This window comes from Ixodes scapularis, unplaced genomic scaffold (genome assembly GCF_016920785.2).
Source record: "Ixodes scapularis isolate PalLabHiFi unplaced genomic scaffold, ASM1692078v2 PGA_scaffold8__174_contigs__length_109621045, whole genome shotgun sequence".
NCBI classification, from domain to species: Eukaryota; Metazoa; Arthropoda; class Arachnida; order Ixodida; family Ixodidae; genus Ixodes; species Ixodes scapularis.
In genome coordinates, this window is record NW_024609883.1 from 78,305,810 (window position 1) to 78,331,605 (window position 25,796).

At 43.9% G+C, this 25,796-nt stretch overlaps 1 protein-coding gene across 1 annotated transcript in view; it reads left to right on the forward strand.

The window, feature by feature from the left end:
* Positions 1 to 5,437: 5,437 nt before the first annotated feature.
* LOC8039800 (CD82 antigen) overlaps positions 5,438 to 25,796 on the forward strand; it is a 68,033-nt gene continuing 47,674 nt past the window's right edge. Inside the window, exon 1 of the mRNA XM_042286815.1 lies at positions 5,438 to 5,596. Coding sequence (XP_042142749.1) covers positions 5,537 to 5,596 — 60 coding nt within the window. The 5' untranslated portion in view covers positions 5,438 to 5,536. The remainder of the gene's footprint in view (positions 5,597 to 25,796) is intronic.

A 25,796-nucleotide genomic window follows, 5' to 3' on the forward strand; every position in this document is an offset into this window, starting at 1 on the left:
GAAGTGCCTTTAATGTTGTTACCCCATCTGGAGCAGTTTACAGGGGCGTTAGACTGAAAATACTAATATAAAAAGAAAGAGCACTTTAAAAAATGAAATTGTATCTTTAGTACAAGTGGCAGACGTTGCACACGAATGTGACCTGGTAACTAGTGAGCTAATTATAGGGATGTGATTACTATAGTACCAAAGTGCTCACCCTGCTAAAAGTAATCGTGTGTGGAAGTTAGCTTGCCCTAAATGGCATGGGGTGTCTGCTGTAGTTAAGAAATATTGTCAGTGCACTATGACTGTTAGCCGGGGATCTTTAAGGCGCATCACGTAACAGTAACACGACTGTTTGCTAGCACGATACTCATCCTGATCAAAACGAGCAGGGGTGGTAAAAAACTCTAGGATCTCTGGGTTCTCCAGCATAAATTTTCGCTCCAAGCACCCCCCCCCCCCCCCCCCCAATTCTGCTATATTCTGCTACATTTCACTAAAATTTATACCAACACAATGCCAAAGGTTAATTTGTGTTTTCCTCTCCAAAAACTAACAAATATAGGGCATCATTGTTTATCATTTTAATGCTGCCGTATCGTTAAGGTAAGCTGGTGGAAATTTTCTTAATTTATGATTAGCGATTCAAATGGCGTACTATTTGATTCGATCTCCTTGTTGAACCCTTGACGGTGCTTGGAAAGTTCCTCAGTATTTCTCATTGTTCGAGGGCTGTTAGCTTGTCCAGCTCCGTTGAGCGCGCTTCTCACAGCGCACTGGAGCACCGCAGAGAAGCAACACCGTGGAGGAGGCACCGCGATCCTACGCATCTCGTCTGCATCTTGCGCAGGGGTCGCGTTGACGTCAGAACGACGCCGAGCTCTGATTGGCTTTGATTGGAAGGATATGCAAAATGCTAGATGCATGTTGGTCTACCCACAATTCTTTTTTTTAATCAGTTTGTAAGGAATGGGCGTTCTGACATCATCGTATGGTGTGTTCACCATGTCCAAAAAGTAGTCCCTCGATTTCCGCCTGATGACGTCGTAGAAGTGTCATGCTATCGCCGGTGGCGATCCTGGCGGTGTCACAGCAGCGATGGTGGATGTGGCAGACGCCTGTTCTGCTGCAGGTCGCTGTGTGGCAGTCCACGGAAGCTTCGGCAGCCAGAAGTTGGGACACCATGATGACAGCGACACTCGCGTTCACTTGTGCTACTCGCTGCTTCTCGTTTGCATTTCTGCGACCAACCGCCAGGATCGCGACATGCAACAGCATGACACTAGCATGACACTTCGGCCTCTGTGACGTTATTTGCTGCCACTTTGGGAAACTTTTGATGTATGGGCAGCAAAGGACGCTAAACAGACCAGTCGAAGACGCGCTCCAGGAATCATAATCATCGCAATTTCTGTGCAAGAAGCAGATGAACTTGTGTTTCGCATAAACATTGCACATACTTTGTGCCTTTGGGCTGAAAGAAGGCCCGGCCAAAGCTAGGCGCTCCAGCGGGAGTGGAACGAAAAGTTCGCGTTTCTCAAAGTCGCGCAACCCAGCTTTAACCCTTTACAGCCGAAAGCTGAGGCAGCAGATGCGCGTTAATTAAGGCTGGTTTAATGTCGTGATGTAGGCGAGTTGGTTCATGGTAACGGAAATAAACAGCGCGCAAAAAATACACAGGACGAAAGGAAGGTGTGAACGACACAAGCGCTGATTAGAAGAAATAAACTGGATTAATGTCGTGATGTAGGCGAGTTGGTTCATGGTAACGGAAATAAACAGCGCGCAAAAAATACACAGGACGAAAGGAAGGTGTGAACGACACAAGCGCTGAATCAATCAGTTTGTAAGGAATGGGCGTTCTGACATCAGCGCTTGTGTCGTTCACACCTTCCTTTCGTCCTGTGTATTTTTTGCGCGCTGTTTATTTCCGTTAAGGCTGGTTGTCGTTAAAGACCGTTTGCAGCGCAGTCGGTCGCAATCAGCGCGAGTGTGTCAACAGCCTTTACAGAAAGTCTGTAAGAGCCAGGCATTTAACGCGTTCTGTGTTCGAAAAAGTCTCGTTGAGGGTTGCTGAGGCAATTCTATTTTGCATCAAAATCTTCAAAATAGTCCTGCGGCTGCTATGCTGAAATATGCATATGCTACGCTGTAATGTTCTGTCAAACAGTCTGCATCATTAATGTTTTTTTTTTTGTTTTTTTTTTATTATTAGCGATATTTATGAAAGCATACTTGGATATAGCGAGGGCACATAGACTAGCGCTATACTCGGTGTCGACCGGATCATTTAGCTCTCTCTCTAACGGGTTTTTGTTCGTGTTATAAAATCTTCGTCCGTGATAATATAAATGAGGCTCTGATCTTTCACCGCGCGTTCAGAAGTATAAGCAGCTCTTGATAGTTTTGACTGCGAATTGTTTACGGGCCACAGCTCCACCAAAAATGATCAGTTCATGGAAGTTTTTCAAACGCTAGGCATGCATTGTGAAAACCTGTATACGTATACAACTGTCCTATAAAAACGAAATTCAAGTTAAAAAAAAAAAAAGATCGTCAGTTCATGGAAGATTTTCAAACGTTAGGCAAGCATTGGAAAAGCTGTATACATATACAACTGTCCTATAAAAAAACGAAATTCAAATTTAAAAAAAAAAAAGATCGTTACTTCTATTTTGAGAAGTGATGCAAGGAAACTACACTTGAATGTTGCTTGGTAAGCCTCTGCCTCTCCCACAGCAGCAGAGAAAACCGCGTGAATGTACACAATATTCGTAATATTCATAAGGAAGCACAAAAACATAAGTGGCATAGAGTATTAGGGGGAAAAACGGATGTAGGACAAAAGGCTTCCAAGTGGAATCCCAGACAAAATGGTCCCAAGTGAATATTAGACGCTCTTTAACGTTTTAGTGAAGTGCTACTCTGGAGTTCTATTAAACATACATTTAATGTTCTTATAATACAGCTATTGAACGTACGGCGGAGGGGTTCATGAAATATTTCCTATCGTATCTTCATGGTTCATAGGCGTTCGATACCTAACAAATCAGATCGAAGCCCTTCGATATACAGGGTGTCACAAAAGAAAATTTACACGGTCTTTTTTACCGCAAAAATAAACTAGGCATTGCCGAACGCTCATTCTCCGCCCCCCCCCCCCCCCCCCCCCCAAAAAAAAAAAAAAAAAAAAAAAAAGTTAGAGGTTACAATCAGATGTTAAAGTTTCAGTCCGATCCGATAACTTAATCAAAAGTTATAAGTGATTTTCTGAAAATTTCAATGGGAAAATTGCGGACGACGGAGTTTTTAAACAGATGGGGCTCTATGGCACCAGAAACCGAAAACGGGCAAAAATGGGCTCCACTTTCCCATTGAAATTTTCAAAAAATCAACTTTTGATGAAGTTTTTTTTTTTTTTTTTTAATGTCGATCAATCAATTAGCTAACAATCCACCATTTCACTGCTTAGCACACCTCTTCCCGAGGTCCCGTTGTAAGCTTTAATGCAATGCGGTAGAGTTACGTTTTGTAAACTTCGTGTTTTACTTTAATAAATTTCCGTGTTATTAAAAAAAAAAAAAACTGTGAGACGTGTTCAGTGAAAGCGATGCATCACGCACATTTACCACCAGTTTTTTTTTGTATGTAGTTTAATGAAAGGAAACTATTACACTGGTCTGTTTCAATTACCAGCATGAAGTGCCAATCCAAACTGAAAATTAACTGCTGTATTTGAAGTGTTTATTTCACAAATAGAAGTTTGTATTGGTATTTTGCGCACATATGTCTTTTTATATGTTGGTATTGTACCAAATAAAGTTAATAAAAAATAGGAACAAGAACAAACCTTACAAAATCTATTTGGGATCATTTTGTGCGGATTTACGATGGAGACCATTTTGTCCGGAATCATTTTGTCCTGTTCACGAAAAAAAAATATTCGGGGTTTTCGGTAATCACAAAAGTCATGAAACTGTAACAAACATTGAGCGCTCATTCGTTCCCTTTCAATATTTCTGTATTCAGTCGAATCAAACGATCAGAAAGAAAAAAAAAAAGAAAAAAAAAACGGGTTGCTGTACATACATCTGAACGTCTTAATACCATCATTTTTTTCTTTTTTTTAATGCAAGTTGTTGGAAGATTTGAGAAAGCAAAATTGTTTTACACTCGAAGATCGAGAAAAATCGCGCCAATCGATGCGGGTGTGGCATCGTGCGCGACAGGGACTGTAGTATCGTCTGGACATTCGACGCGCAACCAATATGGCGCGCACATTGAATGTCTGAAATTTCATATAACATTTACGGGAAATTTTTTATGCCCGCCGAATCATGTAGAGATCTTTTTCAGTCGCCTTTTGTGATAGAAATGCGTTTTAGCTCTTCCATCTTTCCAAACTCTCGAACAAGGACATGACAGGGCAGCGCGAACCCAGAAGGATCTCGACCGAATTTCGCAATGAACGATGTGATGGCCTGCATGAAACGATCAATGAACGAAAGTTTAATTTTAGTAACTTTTTTCTAAAAATGCAAGCCTTGGCATGTGCCACGCAGAGGCAGCAGCTTTTTCTCTGCTCTGCTGTAGCCTTGACAAAAACACGTCGAAACAATGCATGACCAGAAGAAAAAAAAGCACAGAACGCTGTAGTTACTAGTGATTTGTTTATTTATTTGTTCCTTGCGCCATACATAGAGATTCCTCATCCTCACAGGGCACAGTTCAAGTGTAGACTAACACCCACACGCAGTTCAGGAACGGACATGACTGACAGTTTCTGACGTCCGTTCGCAGAGGTCGGAACGCTTGCTTTTTGTCATCGTTTTTGTTTCTTGCAATTCGCGTTTCAAACTTCGAAGATAATACAAGGATGCTATTTCCTGTCACTTTCCATCACTAAAAAATGCAGATTTGTGGGTCATTGTACACTGTAGCTACTTTAAATTATACATTTTAAGAGAGCGAAGCACAACAAAGATGGACAAAAACGAATGCGTCCAAGCAGATGGCTAAGAAGTTCGTATACGCGTATTTCTGTAACACTGTGTTTTTGTTCGCTTGCGTTTCAAGAAGCCTACGCCCACAAGTTCGTTTTAATCGGCAGAAATTTTTGTTCGTACGTTTTTTCTTCTCTTTAATAGACTTTCTTCTTTTATTTTATTTTTTTCTTTTTGCACTCCCGGTTTTTTGTGTAACGACGCTTAAGCACACCCGCCAAAAACAGTGGAAAGAAAAATTAAAAAAAAAAAAATCGGAAACGATTTTTGGCAGCTGAGAAGTTGCTGAAGCGGCGGCGGTTCAACCAGGCGGACGAGTTTCGTCGTCTGCTACTCCAGCCAACGAGCCTCTTCCGCGCATGCGCGCGCGTCCCCTCCGGCGGCGCGACCTCCGTTTGCGCATGCGTGAACCGCCTCGCCGTGCGGCCGCGCAAACTAGCGGGCGTGTTGTTGGCTTCACTCCGAGGCTATCCGCTCGGTGCGGCGGTCGGTTCGTCCTTCGTCCAGCGATGTTTAGATTTCGGTGACAGAAGACAACGAATCTCGTCATGGGATTTTTACGCGCTGCGGCGAACGTCTTCTTCTTCCTCCTTTCCTTCATCACGTTCGTGAGTAATGATTTTTTTTTCTTGATTGTTCTTCGGTGCTTGTACCGGTGTGAGGTCGTGCGCCACTACTGCGTGATGTAACTTTAAAAAATGCCAGGCTAGCAGTCGTACTGCACTGGGAACATTTCTCATCTACGACGTGTAACAATGTCAAAATACTCTGGTATACTAAACTGTTTGTGTGTGTGTGTGTTTGTTTTTTAATCAGTGTCTCAATATTTCCTCCCGGACATACAGCGAGATAAAGAAACCCCTCTTTTTTTTTTTGATATAAAGCACGGATTAAGGAGTTGTGCCAAATTCTGCGAAAGGGTCGGTTTCGTGCATTTGGCGAAATGCCAAACGCTTCGCTGATGAAAACAAACGAACAAAAAAATGCTCGCGGAATTTAACATTTGAAGCAAGTACAAAAATGTACGGTAATAGTTTGTTTATTTACAGCGTGTATCATAGCCTATCACGATTGGCGTTTTATTCCACATTGTTCCTTCGAGATTTTCTTTTGCTAGTTAGCAAACGACAGAAAAGACAACCGCGTGCCACCTAAGAAAGCATTACAGCCAAACCTGTAAGCCAAGATCCCTCATGCGAAAAGAGAGAAAAAAGAAAAGAAAAAGCTATATAACAAATGTGGTGCTAACCAGTTCCTAAGACGCTAAATTCATGTTATACGATCTGATAACTTGTGACATATCATATAAATAAAATATATCTGTATATATTCGTTTGTACAAAATGTCCCCCCCACCAAAAAAAAAAAAAAAAAAATTACAGGATCTTTTTTTATCACAAAAGTTAGGCATTATTGAATGCTCATTTTCCTCCCAAATGTAGCCCAGCGGACCGAACCATCTGTCAAAGTTTCAGAACAAACCGTTTACGTATTCAAAAGGTATATGAAAAGGGGCCCTTTGCCCATTGCAATTTTGAGAAAATCACCTATAACTTTTGATTGAGATAACGGTTATTTCTGAACATTTGGCATCTGGTTGTGACCTCTAGCGCTACCTTTAGGCAAAGATTTATCGTTCAATAATGCGTGGCCTCTTTTTGCAAAAAAAAAAAAAAAAGACTTTTTTTTTTTTTTTTTGTGAACAAGCTGTACATTAGTGTATACTTTGGTATATCTGTACCCTTATCGCTTTCCTCCATTAATGTAATTTGGGCCCTGCAGGTTTAACTAAATCAATCAATATGTCTACTCCCGTTAAATTAAATGATTCAAGGGGACTCAAACACTGCATGATTGCAACACCAACAGTTGTAAGACGATGCCAAAGTGTTAAAGCTTCGGCATCGTCTGCAAAGCATTTTTAGTCTGGAACGTTAAAATCGACTTTCACAAAATTTTTCAATTATCAAACAAAATATCGTTCGTAAAAATTCCTAAATATAGTAATATTAAAAAATATATTCACCTTACACGCTAGAAAACAAAAACAAAAAAAGGTGCACCTGAGCAGCCTTGGATGGTCGTCAACCCCCTCACAGTTGCACATCCATGGCGACAAATAAACACAGTAAATTATAGGATGAAAGGTTCTTTCATCGCCATAAGGATCGACGCAAGAGGAAACCACAAACAACATTTACGATACAACTAACACGTTGATAGAAACTGATATCGGAGTTCAAGAGTGTTAAAAGATAAATATCTGAATGCATAAGTGTTGCGACTAAAGTTCGTTCAATCATTGAAAGGCCATAATCTATCCAGAGGGCCGAGTGACGAGCGGGATATGTCGGAGGTTTTATTCTGAATGATACTAAGTGGTTCCAACAACATAGCGAACGCCTACGTGTTCTAAAAGCAGCGTGTGTCTCAAGTTATATAGTTATGTTTACCCGTGTTTTCTCTCTGAAACGTTTCCGAAATATTCAGCTCACTTTTGAATTAGCTATCGTCGAATTCTGGCACTCTGCCATTTTTCTTCCTCGAACAGATAGCGCTGATGCTATAGACCTTTGCAAAAAATCGCCTTGTGCGAGCTGCCATCTTCGTCTGCTGGACCGTGGGATGCATTCTGAGCGTGCGCTGTTGCTCTGATGCGCGGTAGATCGGACGTTGAGCACGCGTCCACAACTGAGTAACTCGGCATCTTTCGCCCGGGTGATAAGCGATGCAAAGCCGACCGCTGAACTCTGTTTGCGATGCGTACTGCATTTGCGCGCTGCGAAAGCTACTGCTCGTTCTTCTCATAACTGTACTGAACACCACGCTCCGAGCTGATGGGATCATTTAGACAGCGTCAAAAGCGATCCATCATGGTGTTCGTCAAGCTTCTGTACGTGTTCTACCATCACTGAACCAATCCGGCGACTTGCGCTTTTGACACTGCTTGTTTGGTCCCATCACCTCGTAGCGTCGGCTGCGTATTGACGTAGGCTGAAACGAAGTATAACATTTCCGATTTTTAAATGGGATTTACGATCGTTCCTGGTTTTATATATAAAAAAACTGCTTTCTTTTTTTTTAATAAGCAAGAATAGATCAAAATGTAAGTCCCGTCTAAAAGCGCTCTCGACTTATTCCACAGCCATTGATAAAATTTATAATAAAAAAACGAGAATCTGTATTCCCAAATGCATTATTATTAGTATTATGTTTTTACATTGCGTAACTTTTTACGATTATTTTATTATAAGAAAGAGCTAAGCACTTTTCAGAGTCTAGAAAGAGCGTTCCGAAAAATCATCACTCAATAGATCCGCTCATTTAGGTAGGTGATATGTCGATCGCCCTTAAAATTCAGCTACTTTTGTTGACACTAAGACGGACATGTGCAATAGTGCCCCTCACGACTGGCACTTCACTCCCATTGGCTTGCGTAAGCGTTCATGTCGCCACACCGACAACCAACCACGTTCTCGTCAGTAGTTGAGGTGTGAGTCTCAAGGGTCGCAACGATTACACCGAGGTTTGACGACCCAAGAAACATATTCTACATGTGACTATTTTTTTGTCGGGTACGACTAAAGTACCGCCGCATTTTTTTTTCTAAGTTATTAGAATTAGTTGAGATTATGGGCTACACAAGCGATAAGGACATGAAGTGCTCATCCATCATTTTGAGCTTGATCGGGAGTTTGTGTTCATCACAAATGCGCATCTAGACTCGATGCTTATCGTGTGTCTCGAATATACACTCAGCAGAGTGGGTCCCGTTTTGGCCGGGACAGTCGCGTTTTTGAGGTCCGCTTCTGCCGTCCCGTCTTTTTGTCCTAATAAGGAATCATGTCCCGTTTTCGCAGGGGTGCACTTTTGAAATCGGCACCGAGCGAGCCGAAGCAAACCGAAACTATGCCTACTCGTTACAAGTATAGTTTACAAAAATTACTGTAGGTACTTTAAAATATTTACCCAAAGAGTAAAATTTAGAACTTCTGTGCTGTTGCCTACAAACTCCTTCCGAACGGGTGCGTGGAACTGGACTGGGAGTGCGACTGTTCCAGGGCTTAGTGCGATATGGTAAGGTTTTGAAAATAGGGTAGTTGTTTAATTAAATTTGCTCTCCCAATCTCAATCTTTAGTACCCCCCCCCCCCCCCCCCCCCTTTCTTACCCGGCCCGCTGGGAAGTCCCGTTTTCTATACCTTGAAAAATATGGTCACCCTAACACTCAGCCATGGCCAACTTTCTAGGACATCCCGTGGGATAAAAAGCTTTCAAGGAAAAAAATCTAAATTCTGGTTGAGGTACATTTTATGACACCCAGGAAATTACATTCCTGGGGAAAATTACGATCTTTTGTCGAGAAAGCAGAAATTGATCATTTTGTGTGAATGGGACTCAATGAATAAATAAAAATTGTAGAGCCGTGAAATAAAACGTATGCGCGTTCAATGGTTTAACTACTGCTTATTGAGGTTCGACGACTCTCATCTTAAATACTACCAGGGAACATTGCGATGCCTTTTGTTGTTCAGTTGAAATTCTCCTTTTAGTACATGCGCCGAGGCGTTGATGTCCCAGAAAGTTGGGGATGACGAGGCGTTGCCACCTGTTCAAATCTCGGCGCTCTATACTCTGTTTCATACTTAGCGTGCAACGCTTTCAAAGCTACTGGCGCGAGCGTGGGGCTTGATCTCGTTGATCATTTGCACGCGATCTCGCGCAAATAAAAGCATAGATGAAGCCACGCGCTCGCGCCACTAGCTTTGACAGCGTTGCACGCTAAGTATGCACGCGAGCTGAGGGGGTGGGGTGTCCATTCAAGGTCAGGAGGCGACTCAATGGAGTGTATATGATAAAAAGCTCGTGCCCTTATACGTAGTGGCATTAGGTTGTTTTTTTTTTTTCGTTTTTTTTTTTTAGCATAAAGTATTTTTTTAGTGATAACCCCCTTATGCTCGAAACATGCCCGTTCGTGCATTCTCCCGCTAAATTTAGCGGAAAAAATTAACCTCACGCGACAGCACTTTATCACGTGACGCGACGACTTGAAACATGGACACCAATTTTCCCGCTAAATTTAACGTGAAAATTCATTTCACGCGACCCGATGTCACGTGACTTCGGGTCACGTGACACCGCGACGTCGATTTCTTCGCCGAATTTAGTGGGGAAATTAATAAACGAGATGTTCTTCGCTCCTCGGAACCACAGTTCGATGTCTTCTAAACAAATTTAAACGATTGCACCTTAAAGAAAAGCTGATGAGGTCCTTGAACTCGAATAAAGAGTAAAATTTGTAAAGTCGACACCCTAAAAGAACATCGTAGTAGTAGGAGTGGCGCAAAAGCCAATTCAAATTTCGACGTAGACTCGCCCGTTTGCGGTGTGTTGACGATAGGAAAGCGCGAGAGCGGAGGAAAAAAAAACAACTAGAAGTGACGTCATCAGCGGGGTCAGATGACCCTTGCTCACCACGTGGATGACGTCACGACGTTCTGGACAGATCGCAGGCGGCAGAGAGGATCGCCGCATTTCCGGTGGCAATCGCTGCACGCGTTTTTCCAAATGAATGCTGTCTACTTCTGCACGAAATAAGCGCGATAACTGAATTCGCGGGACAAAAAGCAATATAAAAGCCCGCTCCTCTTCCGCTCTAACTCGGATTTTCTGAAAAGAGGTTCATTTTCTCTTAAAAAACTGCGTTCCATGGGCTAAAAAAACTTCAAAAATAAAAGTTTTTTTTTTGCTAATAATGCTTTTAATATAGCGTTTTTTTTTTAGCGACATTACTGTAGTTTATAGCGAAGTCAAAACTTGAGGAGCTTCCGTCGGCACAGATGAAATGTGCGTATATATGGATTAGAGGTATAGCTGATCTGTGTTCACAGATTGTTTGTGGTTTTAAAGTTGCTGCTCAAGCACGGTCGAAACAAACCCGAGAGCGGTGGTTCCTACAAGCATGTTGCGACTCGTTAAACTGAAGATATTCTATAGGGCCGATTTAACTAGCATTCTCTCTGTAACGCGTTCCCGGGGCGCGGTGCAACAAGTTTTGTACTTTTAGCAAATACTGTTTATAATTATTTCTCAATGTTCACAACCTACAGAAAGAGGAAAAAAATATATGCACATGTTTCACGCGCCTACTTATTTATTTATTTTTTGTCTCCACGCAGTGGCGGTCGCAGAAGAGAAGGAAAATTAGAGCCGCAGTCAACTCGCAGCTAGTGCTCGCAGCCAGAGCAAGTGGCCACGTGATCTAGCGCCAAATATGGGCCACAAGTGTTTATCGTATGCACTCTCTGGGGTTGGCAAAACACAGGGCACGTGCTGAGTTCCATACAGCGTTAGGATTCGGCTACTCCCATCACCGCGCAGTCAACACTATACATGAGCTGCTAACCGAATGCTCGTCGGGGCATTAATTAACACGCTCTATTCCAGCACCACCTATCCAAGTTTTTTTTTTTTTTTTTTTTTTTTCTTTTTTTGAACGCTTTTGTGTGAGGTGAGTTTCATGAAGAACGCGTCTACCTTTAGGAGGAACTTGCTAGGAAGTTTGTAAGCTCACGGCAACCACAAGGCTTCGCGACATCGGTATGCACGACCGCTTTCCCGAGTGAAATGAGGAAAACATCTCCAGAAAGATGTGCGGTGTAAGGAAAGTAACTGGGCATCCTTGGGTGCAGTCACCTTCAACATTTTGTCGTCACGTTCGGTTCCCCCCCCCCCCCCCCCCCCTTTCTTCTTTGGTTTGCATATGCCGGCATGTGTGTGTATATATATATATATATATATATGGTGTGTATTGAAAACGATAGAGGTGCTCGCACTGATGTCACTGCACCGGATTACCGGATACTTCGTGTGCCAATTATTACGTAGCAAAATAAATATTTTATGCGAAACTTACGGTTCACAACATACCTTACACTGTGCGTGGATCGACCCTTCATAGAGCCCGCATACCCATTTGTACGACATACCTACATACATCATACATATATGGTTTTGCGCACATGCCTAAAGATTGATAAAAAAAACTCTGTGTCGCACTGTCGCTTAACGTTCTATCTAGCGCAGTTACGAATACTGCGTCGAAGGTTTTTTATTAGAAGGTTTCTCGAATGTTTTTCACTGTTTTCACTGGACGGACAATCAACCGACGCCGCTCACCAACATATGGCGAATGCAGCTTTCTTTTTTTGTTCTAACTCCAGCAACTTTTTGTAGTACCACTTGTTCATAGGCGTCTTTGTTCGCGGCCAGCTGCTGACGCTCAAGTGTAAAAAAAGATTGCTTAGTCATTGACGGGGGAAAACAAAAACGTCAGGGAGCCTCTTTCCGATGCTCGGCCTTTAGCACGTGCTTGCTGCCTTCGGTCGTGCTTTCGATGCGCATGCGCGGTCGAGTCTTACGACCGAAAGCTCGCGCTGGAGGCGGGATAACTGAAGAACCTCCCTGGCCGTTCTCATCCTTTCGTCGCAAATAAAAAGTTTTATTTTACGAATATGAGGACAGTGTTTGCTGCCTGTCGCTTTAATGGGGACGATCGGTCCTTTGTGTCATCGTTGGAGCTCCCATTGATTTTCCGAAGTTCCTGCGTAAATAAAATAAGTGGGGTGGAGTAACTTTTGCTCTTCGTAGATGCTTACAGTTTCCGTCCACATTGACATGCGGTTGAACGTGTATTCATAGCTTGCAGTGGTAGTAGTAAGTTAGCTAGTTGAACGTTGGCGTTTTAGCGATCCGTGACTTGGCGTCTTGTTAAAGGAATCGTGGCAATGAACGATATAGCAACTGCAGCAATATGCCTATGGACGTGTTCCCCGCAGGAAAATGTAGAGCCGCCATTTATTTTTGGCTTTCTCTGGCCTGATGTCAGCTGTCACTGAAACTGGCGCTGACGAACTCACACGAACCCTGCGTTGATGCTCAGATCTTGAAGTTCACAAACGCAATAACATCTCAAGTAATCGTAATAATGTACAGCAATAAAAAAAAAAAGTTTGGTTTAGTTTCTCTCGTAATATAAGTATGAACTCATGCCCGTCAGCGTCTACAGATGACCTTCCCGTCCGATTCATTTAGTCTCTACCGATTTCAATGTACAGGTTGCCCTTCCCCCCCCCCCCCCCCCCCAAAAAAAAAAAAAAAAAAGAAAGAGGGGAAAAAGAAAAAGCTTTACAGGGTGGTTTTTACCGCGAAAATAAACTGCGCACCACCGAACGATCATTCTCCGCCCAAATGTAGAGCTAGAGGTCCGAACAAGATCCCAAAGTTTCGGCACTCACCTTTATCTTATTAAAAGGTTATAAGTAATCGTCTGCAGTTTTCAATGGGTGGAAACGTGGCGGCCGACAGTGGGCTCGAATACATGGAATTATGGCTCCAGTTACCGGAAACGGAATAAAATGTGGGCCTCATTTTCCCATTGAAAATGTCAGAACATCATATAACTTTTGAATGAAACAATGGTTAGTGCTGAAACTTTGGCATGTGGTTCGGATCTTCACAGCTACATTTGGACGGAGCCATGAGCGTTCCGCAATACATAATTTATTTTTGCGATTTGTTTTGGAGGGGGGGGACGCTGCACATGAACATTGTGCCGGTTTGAGAATGTTGTGACTACACCGCATTAAACACACTAAAATCCCCCGATTATCCCCCTAAACTCCCTAGATTGACACACGAAACTTTCCAGGGTAGCGATCCTCCAGAAATGTCAAGTTTAATAACTTGTGACTGGACATTGCAAAGTTCAATACAGCAATATGGTATAATTTTCGATGCCATATAAATTTCAAGGTGCAAAAATAATGCAAACTAACATGTTGCTTACAAAAAACAAAATTAAAAAATAAAGAATATATTAGGTGTGAATACACCGTCTGACCAGATTCCAGGTTCGCGTCAAGCGAGGCGTCTGCGCATGCGTCAAGACGACAGCAGCGCCGTGACGTCGAAGCCCTGCGTTGAGTTTGTGCGCGACGGTCTGCTAGCATTGTATCTGTCACCGAAGAAACCAAGTGGTCCCCCGCCACTCAAAGGAAAGTCCTAGAGACACACTGTCTTAATTTACTCTCTTTCTCCATTGTGGAACGAAGGCGAAGCTTCACCTACATTTCTATTCGCTTCCGTGTCATAACGCGGCGGCAGTCGCAGGGGTCAGCCAAGTGACGCCCCCTACCGCCATTGTTCGCGGAGGGCGCCAGAATGGAAGAACCGGGTGACAATTAACAATAGACCTGGTTATAAATAAGCGTCTGCAGTCTTTCGAGCACTGGACAAAGTTGAAACGATAAGAGAAACGTCGGGGCTCACGGGGCCAACGCGATTCTTGAGAGGTCATCAACCTCCCGATGCCTAGATGGACTCCAGGTGCTGGATATCTGCAGTCTGATATTCTGATTGGACCATTGGAAGATGACGTCACTGTGTCGTATTTTGGGCTGCAATGACTTTCTAAAATATCGGACATTGTGTTGGTAGAACGGAGACTCCGCAACTCTGGACGGAGCGTTTGATGGTGCTTAGAACGGCCGACATGGCGACGAGGGCACGTCATTGGACGAGCGCGAGATGGTCGTGGCCAGTGGCGCAGCCCGGGAGGAGGCTTATGCCCCCCTCTCCCCGTCCCGAACTCTAGACTCCAGCCGACCTTATAATATCCCCATGCATTTTGACCCCCCTTCTCCCCTCCGCATCCCGAGTAATTGACATCGCAGTCACCTCATCCCTCTCTTTCCTCCCGAAAAAAATAAATAAAAATCCTGGATAAATCGATGGTTGTGGCCTTCATACAAATGTGCCCGCCCAACCAGGATCAGCGGTGCTAATCAATCCTACTCGGTCAGCAATTGCTTTTTATTGTCCAAGCCATCGGGCTACGGTGTAGCATTCTGATGGAGCGAAGACACCTTCTTGCAAGTTGATTTCTTTTAGTCGCAGGTTCCCTAGAATGTTTGATTCATACATACGTATGCTTCGGGCATCTTTGCAGGCATTATTTGTATGGTCAATGTGGCAGCATCGTCGTACAAGGAGCAAACACGCCTTAGCAAGATTAGCAGTAAGATCGCGACTTTAACGTTTCTAATAACAGAGAAAATCGGCACCTGCGAACCGCGTTCAGGGTGAGTTCGTAGAATTTTGGCCTCCCGACAACCAGCTGTATCTTTCAGAGGCAGCCCCTGGACATAAGAGGTCTTCCCATGCACTTGAGTGTGTAGTAAAGTGTGCACTTTTATCACTGCTTCCAGTTTGTCTACCCGCTGACAAGAGTACTAGCTGCCTCCGTTCTGAAATCAGTCATGGAGCGGGGGAGTATCCGTATATGTCTTGATATTGTAAAAAAAAAAAAAAAAAAAAAAAAAAAAGTTAATAGCTTCTTATTTTGGGAGTGTGGTTATGTTATTGTTCCTCTTTGCGATACATGTTTCACCAGGTTGAAGCACAAGCATCTGATTACATGCGGGTGGGTTCCAACTTCCCAGTTACATATTATATGTTCAAAAGAAAAAAATCGCGGCGATTTGAAAGTAAGTTTAAATCTCCGTGACATAAGCAACGATTTTGAAAAGTTTCTTATTACGAGGTTAAAATTGCCTCGGAATATCATTTTTGTAAAATAACCTGACGCAAAATCTTAGTTTTTTTTTTAAGAAAGAAAGAAGCGTTTCTTTATTAAAATAAATCGTTTTGAATATAACCGACAGCTACATAGCAAAATAGGATTCAGAACGCATATGCTGTCTCTTTCAATTAAAAAAAAAAAAGTTAAGGTTTTTCGAAAACAACAAAAACAGCGTCGTCTTCCACTTCACGTGATTTATTTTTGTGTTCTTACTTACAATTTACGCTTTGAAGTCCGTGCTTTGCGAAACTTTCTCCGTATGAAGATTCCGACAAACACATTTCAAATAATTAGTCCTGGCCGGATCGCCATTGAATTGATACACCATCTCTTTGTTTTAGGGAGAAACGCTAAGGGGGATCGGTCAATGACCGACAATAAAGAAGAAAAAAAATCGGTGGCCGAGTGGGCTAGCGCACACCAGCTCGGAGCACGTGGAGCGAAAGCTCGCGCTGCAGAATCCAGGGACCCTGGGTTCGAGCCCCACCCCTGCCCGTTGCGATCTGGATGAGCATCGTACCGGCGTCCGGTCGTGTATCACTACTGCGTGATGCACGTTAAAGACCCCAGGCAACCGGTTGTACTGCACTGGCTAAATTTCTCATCTACAGCTGGGAGACTCGTCGCCCGTTGATGCAGACAAAGTTCTAGGCTGTATAAACACACACACAACCCAATTATTATTATTGGAGAAACGCTATTGGATAAGGATGCGACGAGACCTCAATACACTTTTATTCCAACAAAAACTGGACTCTACTCGCAAGCAGAATCCAGTTAAATATGTTTCGTTTATTTGATACGTCATATGTCAATTTGGTTACCTGACATGTCAGTTTGCTGTGAGTGTGTTCACACTAAGAAGTTTTACACCCTTAAGGGCGTAAACAATTTTATCTGACGGCTGGCTTTAAAAAGCAAGTTCGCCTCATTTCAGCCTTTTCCGCATCCTTTTTACACCCGGCAAAAGCAGAGGGTATTCAATGCAACAGCACCCTATTTTACAACCAAAAAAGGTGCATAATGTCAAAATAAGGGTGCTGAAAATGTGTGGTTAGGCCCTAAAAGAGCGGGTTTTTTTTTGTTTTTTATTTTAAGGGGGTAACAAATTTTAGTGTGTAGTATGCATGGTATTGCGCATAATTAACCTCCAATTTAGATCTCATTGTTGCGACGTAGTAATTGATGACACCTCGTCTGAACCTGGATGAAGGGCTTGCAATGACCTCAAGACCATTTTCCTCTACATCGTAAGAAAAAAAAAAAGAATGAACTCAATCCCCCCTCCCCCTGCGCTTTGAGCATCGTTGCGCAACGTAGAATTACTCTCGATCGGCAACGTCAATTTTCCGGGTGCTAAACGATAATGGAGATGTTGTCACTGTAGGCAATAAAGCTCGGCGTGACTACGGTCCCTTTGTTCTTTGCCATCTGCTCAGCTTTCAAAATCTGGCCTGTTTGTAAACGCTCGGTGGATGCCTACTGCACGATCCTGAGCTGAAGAGCTGCACGATGTCCCGATTCGCTGATGTCCCCGGCTGACGCGCTCCTATGAAGCTTTCGGAAAGTTGCTGCACGTAGAGCCACATTCTAACGTTATTTGTATAAACAGTGTCGCGCAATAGTGGTCAATTATAAATTTATAACCAATAAACGCCGGGCGTAACTCGTTATCTGTGAAATTTCGCTTCTTGATTCTTTCGACGCTTTTGATCGAAGAATGCCGTATCACTATTTGCTGCGGAGTGATAATAGAATAATCGGAGCTCGCCGCACCTTCCGTTTCTTGAGCTGTTAGCGACCATAGAGGCTGTTTTTATAGACTATACGGAGAGCAAGTCCTTTGCTTCTTGCGCAGGGCGTTGCGCTGACTTAAAAAAAGCCGAGCCCTGATGGCCTCCGATTGGAAGGTTAGTGGGTAAATCTCGAGGCAGCAAGCATTGAGGTCTACCCACTATCCTTCCAATCGGAGTCAATCAGAGCTCGACGTTATGACGTCACGGCAACCCCTGCTCCAAGAAGCAGACGAACTTGCGCTCCCCCTGTAGGAATCTCTCAGATAAACTTCTTGTATCAAAACGAGCAGATTATATTGACTTCACTTTTTTTTTTTTTTCATGAACTTTATGGTAGAGACGCGTGCAGTTGTGGGATGCGATGATATCATACAAAAACTATCCGCGGACACGTGTTTGGAGTATACACACGTATGCAGCAAAAAACGCTATGAACAGTGATACCGGAGCAGCCCGTTTTGCGACGCACCCGCGCCCCCTGCCAAAGATAACCTTGATCTCCACCTACTAGGCAACAAGGCCGTATAGTGTTTTGTTTTCTACGTCATTTAATGGAGGCCAGCAAGGGACACGGGATTTGACACGAGTGCCGCGTCGGCGTTTGACCAGGACTCGTGTTTGGTCGTGGAGGACCCGAGTTGCTGCCGAGCGTTGACGCAGCACACGGTGTTCAATCGGTGTCCCGTGCTGGCCTTCGTTAGATGACGTAGCAACTTTAAGTAAAACGGCCTTGTTAGGTTGAAGGTTAGAAAATCGGGACGAGCTCGTCCCGCTTTTTTTTTTTTTTTTTTCGTCTTATTCCGTTTGTGCACTAAAAGTATTCCCGAAGTGGCGACAAATGACGTCACGAAAGCCAGAGTGTCATGTTGTCGCACGCCGCGATATTAGCGGTTGGTCGTAGAAAGGCTGGCGAAAAGCACGAGCGAATATCTGTGTGTCGCTGTCGCCACGGCGTCCCGGTTGCCGAAGCTTCCGTGGAATGTCAAGCTGGAGAGCGACCTGCAGCAGAACAGGCGTCTGCCACACCCGCCACCGCTGTTGTGACGCCGCCAGGATCGCGGCCGGCGACAGTGTGATACTTCTATGACGTCATCGGGCACCACTCAAAAAGCAATTTTTTTTTAAATTTTTTTTTTTATTTTTAATTTTTTTTATTTTTTGACGAGGTGAACACACCAGTCAGACGCGGTCCAGACATCATCGCAGAAGCCAGATTCGCGTAGGTGAAGCATCTGCGCATGCGCAGTGCCGACGGCAGCGCCACCGCAGCGGGTTGACGTCAGAGCCGCGTGTTGGTCCGTAGACGTTTGCAAACGGCCTCTGGGCGCCGCCATCTTGCTGCTGGTGTGGGTAGATCGTCTGATAGTTGAACATTGCTGACCGAGGCGTACCCACGGCTTCCAGACTGCCAGACTGGCGCTCAAACAAAGCGTTTTCCATCCACGGTGGCCAGACAAGCTTTCGAGGTGCGGCTGCTTGCAAACGTCTAAAAGAGTTATTGCCCTGGTAATGCAGTCAAATCGTGAGAATCAAGGGGAACCAAGTAAGATGAAATTCTGACGAATGCGAGGCAAGATTCGCATTCCTTCGTCCCGAGTTTGTTTTATTCTTTCTTTGACAGTCGGGGCAAGAGGCAATTGGACGGGCGCCTGGACTGTATACGTGTGGTCACACTGAAAACAATTCTGCGCCGCGCTCTTTGCTGCCGAAGAACGTTCGGCAGCAATCATCACAGAAAGCTGAAACTCCGCGAGAAAGTGAAGCTAGCGCTTGGGACAGAACGCGAAAGTATGAGAAGACGACTTAAGTACAAAACGAGCGTGTTAATAAAAACGAAATTCCTCAATGAGCCGACGTTCACCTAAGCCTAATATTGTCAAAACGCGCTTACACTGGGCGCTTTTGGGATCTATTTAAGTGAAAAACAATTCTCAGCAAGAAGAATATTGTTTTTTTTTCTTGCTGACTACTACTTTTCCCCACTAAAATAGATTCTACAGGCGCCCACAATGACTCTTTTTTTATGAATATTAGGCTTAGGTAAACGTCCGCGTGTAGAGAAATTTAAATTGTCTAAATTATCTTTTGATTCAGGTGACGTCATGTTCTATAACTTCCGCGTTCTATACCACCGCTACGGTCACAATCTCACGAAGTGCAAGATTTCTGCGATGAGAAGTTTATTTTACCTGGTCCGGAAAACACTGTTCTCTTTTCTCTGGAACTCCCTGTACATTAGCATCACAACTCGGCGAAAGGGCGCTCCCTGAACGGCTAGTTTTGCTTACGGGCCAAAGAGCGGCCACTGAGTCGCTTGGGGCACCAAACACGTAACCACTGATTTTGTTGGTTATAGAAGCAAAAAATGCCCACTTCAATTTGAAGCTTTTTTTTATGTTAACGCATTGAAAAGAAAATGCATTATTGATTTCGATTTTACGAATATTCAGGATTTATGGGGGTCAAAATTCGGAATATCATTTCATGATGTCTCTAAGCGAATCCGAAACCTTCAATTAACGGCTCTGATCCAGCACAGAATGTAGTGAATTTCCACCCTTGTCCAAGGGTTACCTTCTTAATTTTCTTCTAACATATTACGGGGAGTAGACAAAGAGGCATTATATTCTGCTACTTTATAGAAACCAAAGCCACAGGAAAGCTGTGGACGAAACTTTGTTCTCTTAAACGTACTTTGCTGAGGTAAATGCCACCAAGGCCGGCTTGCTCGAAATGACAGAGAGACTCTTTGCTTTCCGTGAAGTCACGAGCATTTGGCACCGTTAAAATACCATCCTTGATATATAAAAATACAAAAATGAAAGGGGGAGCGGGTGAACTTTCAACAATGTGAAAAGCCGAGACTGACTAACAAAGAAGAGCGGCGACGTTTATTGCTGACTTCCACGTCTCTAAATACCCCGAGGCGACCTCTAGAGTCTCCTTCCAACTTGAGGTCACCTGGGGGTCTTCAGAAACGTAGAAGAGCTGCAGTAAACGTCGCAGCTGAGTTCAATTGAGACGCTTGCGGGTGTCATCTATTTTCACGGTTCCTCGATCGCGAGTTTAATACTTTAACTCGTTTTTACCTCAAGGGAGAAAAGGAAGTTGCGCGCATTGTTCATACGCCGGGCGAAGTAGTTCCCACAAGACACACACTAGTTGTCGGAGGAAGAAGTGATGCTTTTGGCGTTTGAAGCATCTACGCCTTCATAGATAACGTATGTCTAATATAATGCACCTACATATATATACATTCATTCTCCACATAAAGGGGGAAAATTATAGTAAAACTCCGCGAGAAGACGGACTTTTTTTTTCGTATGGTTTTCGAGCTGAAAACTAGTATAGAGCCACTGAATAAGCTACGCACTCTATTCACCAGTTTTCTGGTGGGCCATGTTGGTTCTTAGTGCAAAGCGCCCGCGCAATAGGTGAGCGGCGTTTGGCAACTTCCGCTAAGTTTAGGAAATTTTGTTTAGCTGTTGGCAAGCGTCGACGATGACCTGCAAGCCTCTCTAATACCCCTGTTACACGGGCATCCATAACTACAGTTAAGCTGACTGCGGTTACTCTAAACTAGAGGTTTGCGCAGTTACACGGCTGACCAAACTGCGGTTAGTACGAAACCCTGGTCAGCGCAAACTGAGCTCTACGATCTCAATTTGGGCTCGCTAACTGAGCTAAAGACGGCGACGACCGCAGCATTGCCGGCTATCGAAGCACTAACTATTTTGGAATACCAGGGGGCACACCTAGAAAGAACATGGACATAAATGTCGCGGAAAGAAAAATGTCTTGGAGACAAACACGCAGCAAAAGCAATTACGCCATGTCGCTGGACGGGGCGAAGGCCACACTCCCTCGGGCGCTGCCATTGATTCTGCATGGTCGATGGCAATGTAGCATCCCTAGTGTCACCCATGTTTGTATTTATTTTAGGGGTCTTGATAATTGTTTTTTACGCACCCCAAGTAAAACTAGGGGTGTAATTACTCGTTTTAAACAGTTATAATAGATGTAGAAAACGTATCCCTGATCTTAACATACGCGACATTGCAGTTGGCTTCGTTTTGACTTCAATCCTTCAACTGCAAGCAAAATGGCTGTGTAACGACATCTCAGTTCAGACTGGTCAAACCACAGTTAGCTGACGCTGACTTCCGTTTGCCTAACCACAATTAAAACGGCCCGTGTAACTAGGGTATAAGCATGGTTCTCAAAACGACAATTTGGAGGTATCAAAATTATGCTTGCACAAGCTTGCAGCTCATTGTCGTTTGTCAACAGTGAAACAAAATTTCTTAAAGAACCGTAAGTAGCCAAAGCCAAACGTCACTCACCTATATTGGTGATCGTTATAATTTTTACAGTGCCACTTCATGAGCTCCTATATATAAATGTGGTCTCGGGGAGCTCGCGCGTTATATCGCTTAACATTTCTGGAGGACGGAAAACGCGTTTTCTGCAATCTCAGATAACGATTCGGGCAACCGGCAACAATGGTTTCAAGCACTGAAGGTGCTAAAGTGTCGTTACTATGCAGCGTGGCTTATTTATTGGGTCTAGGGACCACCACGTACCCTTTGCAAACGGGCCCGCGTTTGCCCACACAGGGTATGGGCAATGCCCGTGCGCAGAAACCAGATACAGGAAGCATCTGCGCATGCGCAGTGCCTATACAGCAGCGCCACGACAGTGGCGTGACGTCGGAGAGTTTCGTGGGCTTAACAAAGGCAGGTCGTGGCTCACTGTGTTTACGCTTCGTGATTCGCTGAACAACTTCTTGACCGGCTAAATGTCGCATTCTCATTGGTTGCAGAGCGATACTGAGATGCACGGCGCAGTGATTACACGAACGCGTGCCGGTACGAAACTCATCCAGATCGAAACGGGTAGAAGATCGAACCTAGAAGCTTCTTTCGGCACAAGCTTTCGCTCCACGCTCCGAGCTGAGACGCGCTGTAGACTTTTAGCCCACTCGGCCGCCGATGACGCCGCCCTTTTCTTTTTAGAAAGTCAGCGGGCTTTTGTGCTTAAAGTAGGGACTTTATGACGAGCCACGCCAAGCGTGAAGAATCTCCAGTCGGTGTACGTGTCATCACCATTGTGTATAGAGCCGGACTCGTCGAAGAACAATTTCAGCAGACGGTATACGGGGACGCTGAAGTCATAGGGGCAACCTGTCCCGCGCCGGTCAACAAAGACCGGAAGTCGGCCATTCATGGCCGGTTTGTCACGTGATGCTCGTTTCTTCTCTTAGAAAAAAAAAAGAAAAGAAAAACGTAAAAAAAAAAAAATAATAACAACACGCAGACGAAGATGCTACACGCTCCTTCGCCTACCCACAATGAACGCTCCTTGGGGGATGCCTTTCTATCACTGTTTTGTTAGCTTGTTTCTTTCTGCGCGTTCCTCGGACTTCTGTAATGATGACTCGCCTCTCCTGTTTTTTGCTGAAGAGCATGCCCGAATCTGGACGACCGCTGAAGTCCCAAAGCGGGTACTTTTTGCGAGAGAAGCTGACCCCGCCCGAGCCGCAGCACGATGCTTGAACTTGAATTCACGTCATGGATGAAGAAAGAATAAAACAATTAAAACAGGGACAACACAACCACATCTTTCATGAATGATGTGGTTGAAAGATGTGGTTGTGTTGTCCCTGTTTTAATTGTTTTATTCTTTCTTCATTCATGACTTAAACCAACACGCTCTTCTCCCAAGCATTGAATTCACGAGTGAGCGGGAAGGACATGCATAATAATAATTTATTTGTTTCAAGCCCAAGAACAACATAATGGTCAGAGTTTGGTGGCACATAAAAAAGTTCAAATAGAAAACAATATAGAGTATGAAACGATATCGGCTCTCTAATTAAAGCATTCATCAGAGTCCGAAATTAGGTATATGAAGCAGTCGTTTGATGAACGCCATAGAATAAAAAAAAATGTACATGAGGCGGCAATTCATTTCAACAAATTTGCGTTCGAGCCAAGGGAGAACAATCTCACTTGAACCGAAGTGTGTAAAGCACACATGAGCCTCTAACAACACGGATCGGCACAGGTAAGTTTAATGACGACGGAAGATTGTCATCTATTTGACCCTGAACCACCTTGTGTAAAAATAAAAGGACGCGAGCACCTTTTTTTATACGGGTTTTGCTTTGGAAGGTTTCTAAGAATATATTCAAAATCAAAATAAAATTTACTATCAAAATATCTATCGTAAACAAGGCGTATAAATTGTTTCTGAGCTCTTTTTATCCGTGCAGCGTTTCTGAACACTTTCATTTCGAGCTGTCGCCGAATTCCAGACTGAACTACAAAAATCAACTCTAATTCGCACTAAAGAACAAAACGAGCGAACTACGCACGCTGGATTTGAAAAATCATGCATCAAACGTGTTATCATCCCCGTTGTTCTAAAGGCATGCAGAAGCAACCATTTGGGTAACATGGTATGAAAAGAAAAGATTGCTGTCAAAATAAACACCAATGTCGCGAACTTGCTCCACGCGTTCAATTGTAAAATTGCCTACTAGTAATATTCTTATTACTGTTTTTTACACATATACAGCACTTTTGTTTTATCTGGACTGACCAGCAAAACAGTTGCATGAACACCGGTTTGAGATGCGGGTGATGCATCTTGTAAAAGAGCACAATGATCTGCCGATTGAATTCTCAAATAAAACTTATTATCTTCCGCAAAAAAAAAAAAAAAAAGCAGGAAAAAAAAAAGCAACCTTGCATTTTGGATGTACAATTCTATATCGCTGATGAATACAAGAAAAAGCAGCGGCCCCAAGTTTGTTCCCTGAGAAACACCCGATGTTGGAGTAAATACGTCTGATAAGCTATTCGAGATTTGTATTCTACTCTTCCGATCGCTTAGATAACTATGAAGCTAGTTTAAAAGAGACGACGAAACGCCATATAAGGAGAGTTTATACAAAAGTAATTCGTGGTTTACCCTATCAAAAGCCTTAGATAAGTCAAAATACAAAATAGAAACTTGACCTTGTGAAAGAACAAATGGCGCTGTGTAATCAACCAGAGAACATTGGTTCATTTTTACTGAACGGCCTTTTAAAAATCCATGCTGAATGGTGCTCAGATTTCGACTAAAGTAAAAAGAAAGACGGGCATGTATAGAGCTATCTTAAAAAGTTTTGAAAAAGCACACAACAAAGACACACGACCTTTTCCAGATACGGGGAAAACACCATTTCTCAACGTGGGGTTAACTGCATGCATTAGTACAGGGGACGTTTTTTGGACGTTTTTTGGTTTAATTTTTGTATGGCTTCTAGAATGTCATATAAATTAAATAATAATAATAATAAACAAAATAATAATAATATATGGTATCCTTGAAGGCCATAAGGGCCTTCAAGGATAGTAAATGATGTTGATGATAATTATGATATGTTTTATTACATTGAAGCACATACAGAACCTGTCCATGGGTTCTGCTGCAGCACTTTGCCGCTGTTCGTTCTCTAGACCGATTGTCCAATCGATGAATTGGACAACCGCTTACTTCATGTCCTTATGCGCTTGACGATTAATTTCCGGGTGGATTTGCCTAAATGATAGACAGCCGAAGAACTGCAGGCCTGACGGGATGCCGACATCGGTGAAACCGGGTGCGGCACGCGCGCTGCGTGCGGTTGTCGATGACGGGGCAGCAACGTGCTCTTCCGAGACCTTAGCAGCTCTCTGTCGACATCGTTTGAGGAGGATCACTGCGGCAGCGTCTCCAATTTATTACGAAAAAAAACTTCTTTTTTTTTTCTTAAGGGGGCTTTACACATTACGTGTGTGTAGCGGTCAACGTGTTGGTCGTAACAGTATGGTATTTCTTGAGACGCGTCCCGGAGTTCTGGATGCTGGACCATGACGTTCACCACGCCCCGAAAAACTGAGAGGGAAGAGGAGACGAGGGTGGCAGCATGGACGTCACTACGCCGAGCTCTCATTGGAGGAATAAGTGGGTAGATCCAAACCTAGCTGCCTTTGTCCCCACTGCACTCGTCGAACGCTTTATATCCCGGAACGCCGGCGACCGGCATTTGGCTTTCGCATCCGAATGCGTTCGACGAGTGCAGTAGAGACAACGACCCCTATAGGGAGTATTCACTGGCGGCCATAGCTGTGCGCGCGAATGCTGAGCGCGTGCTGATGGCGAGCTTCCACAGTTCTTTTGCAACGTGCCTTCCGCACCATCAAGAGTGCCGTTCTTAGCAGCCTATTGATGTGAGCTCGTTCTGAGCATGCGCTCTAAACAGCACACACAAATACGGCGTCCAGTGAATACTCCCTATAGCTTTGGGTCTACCCACTCTCCATACGAACCGGAGGTCGGC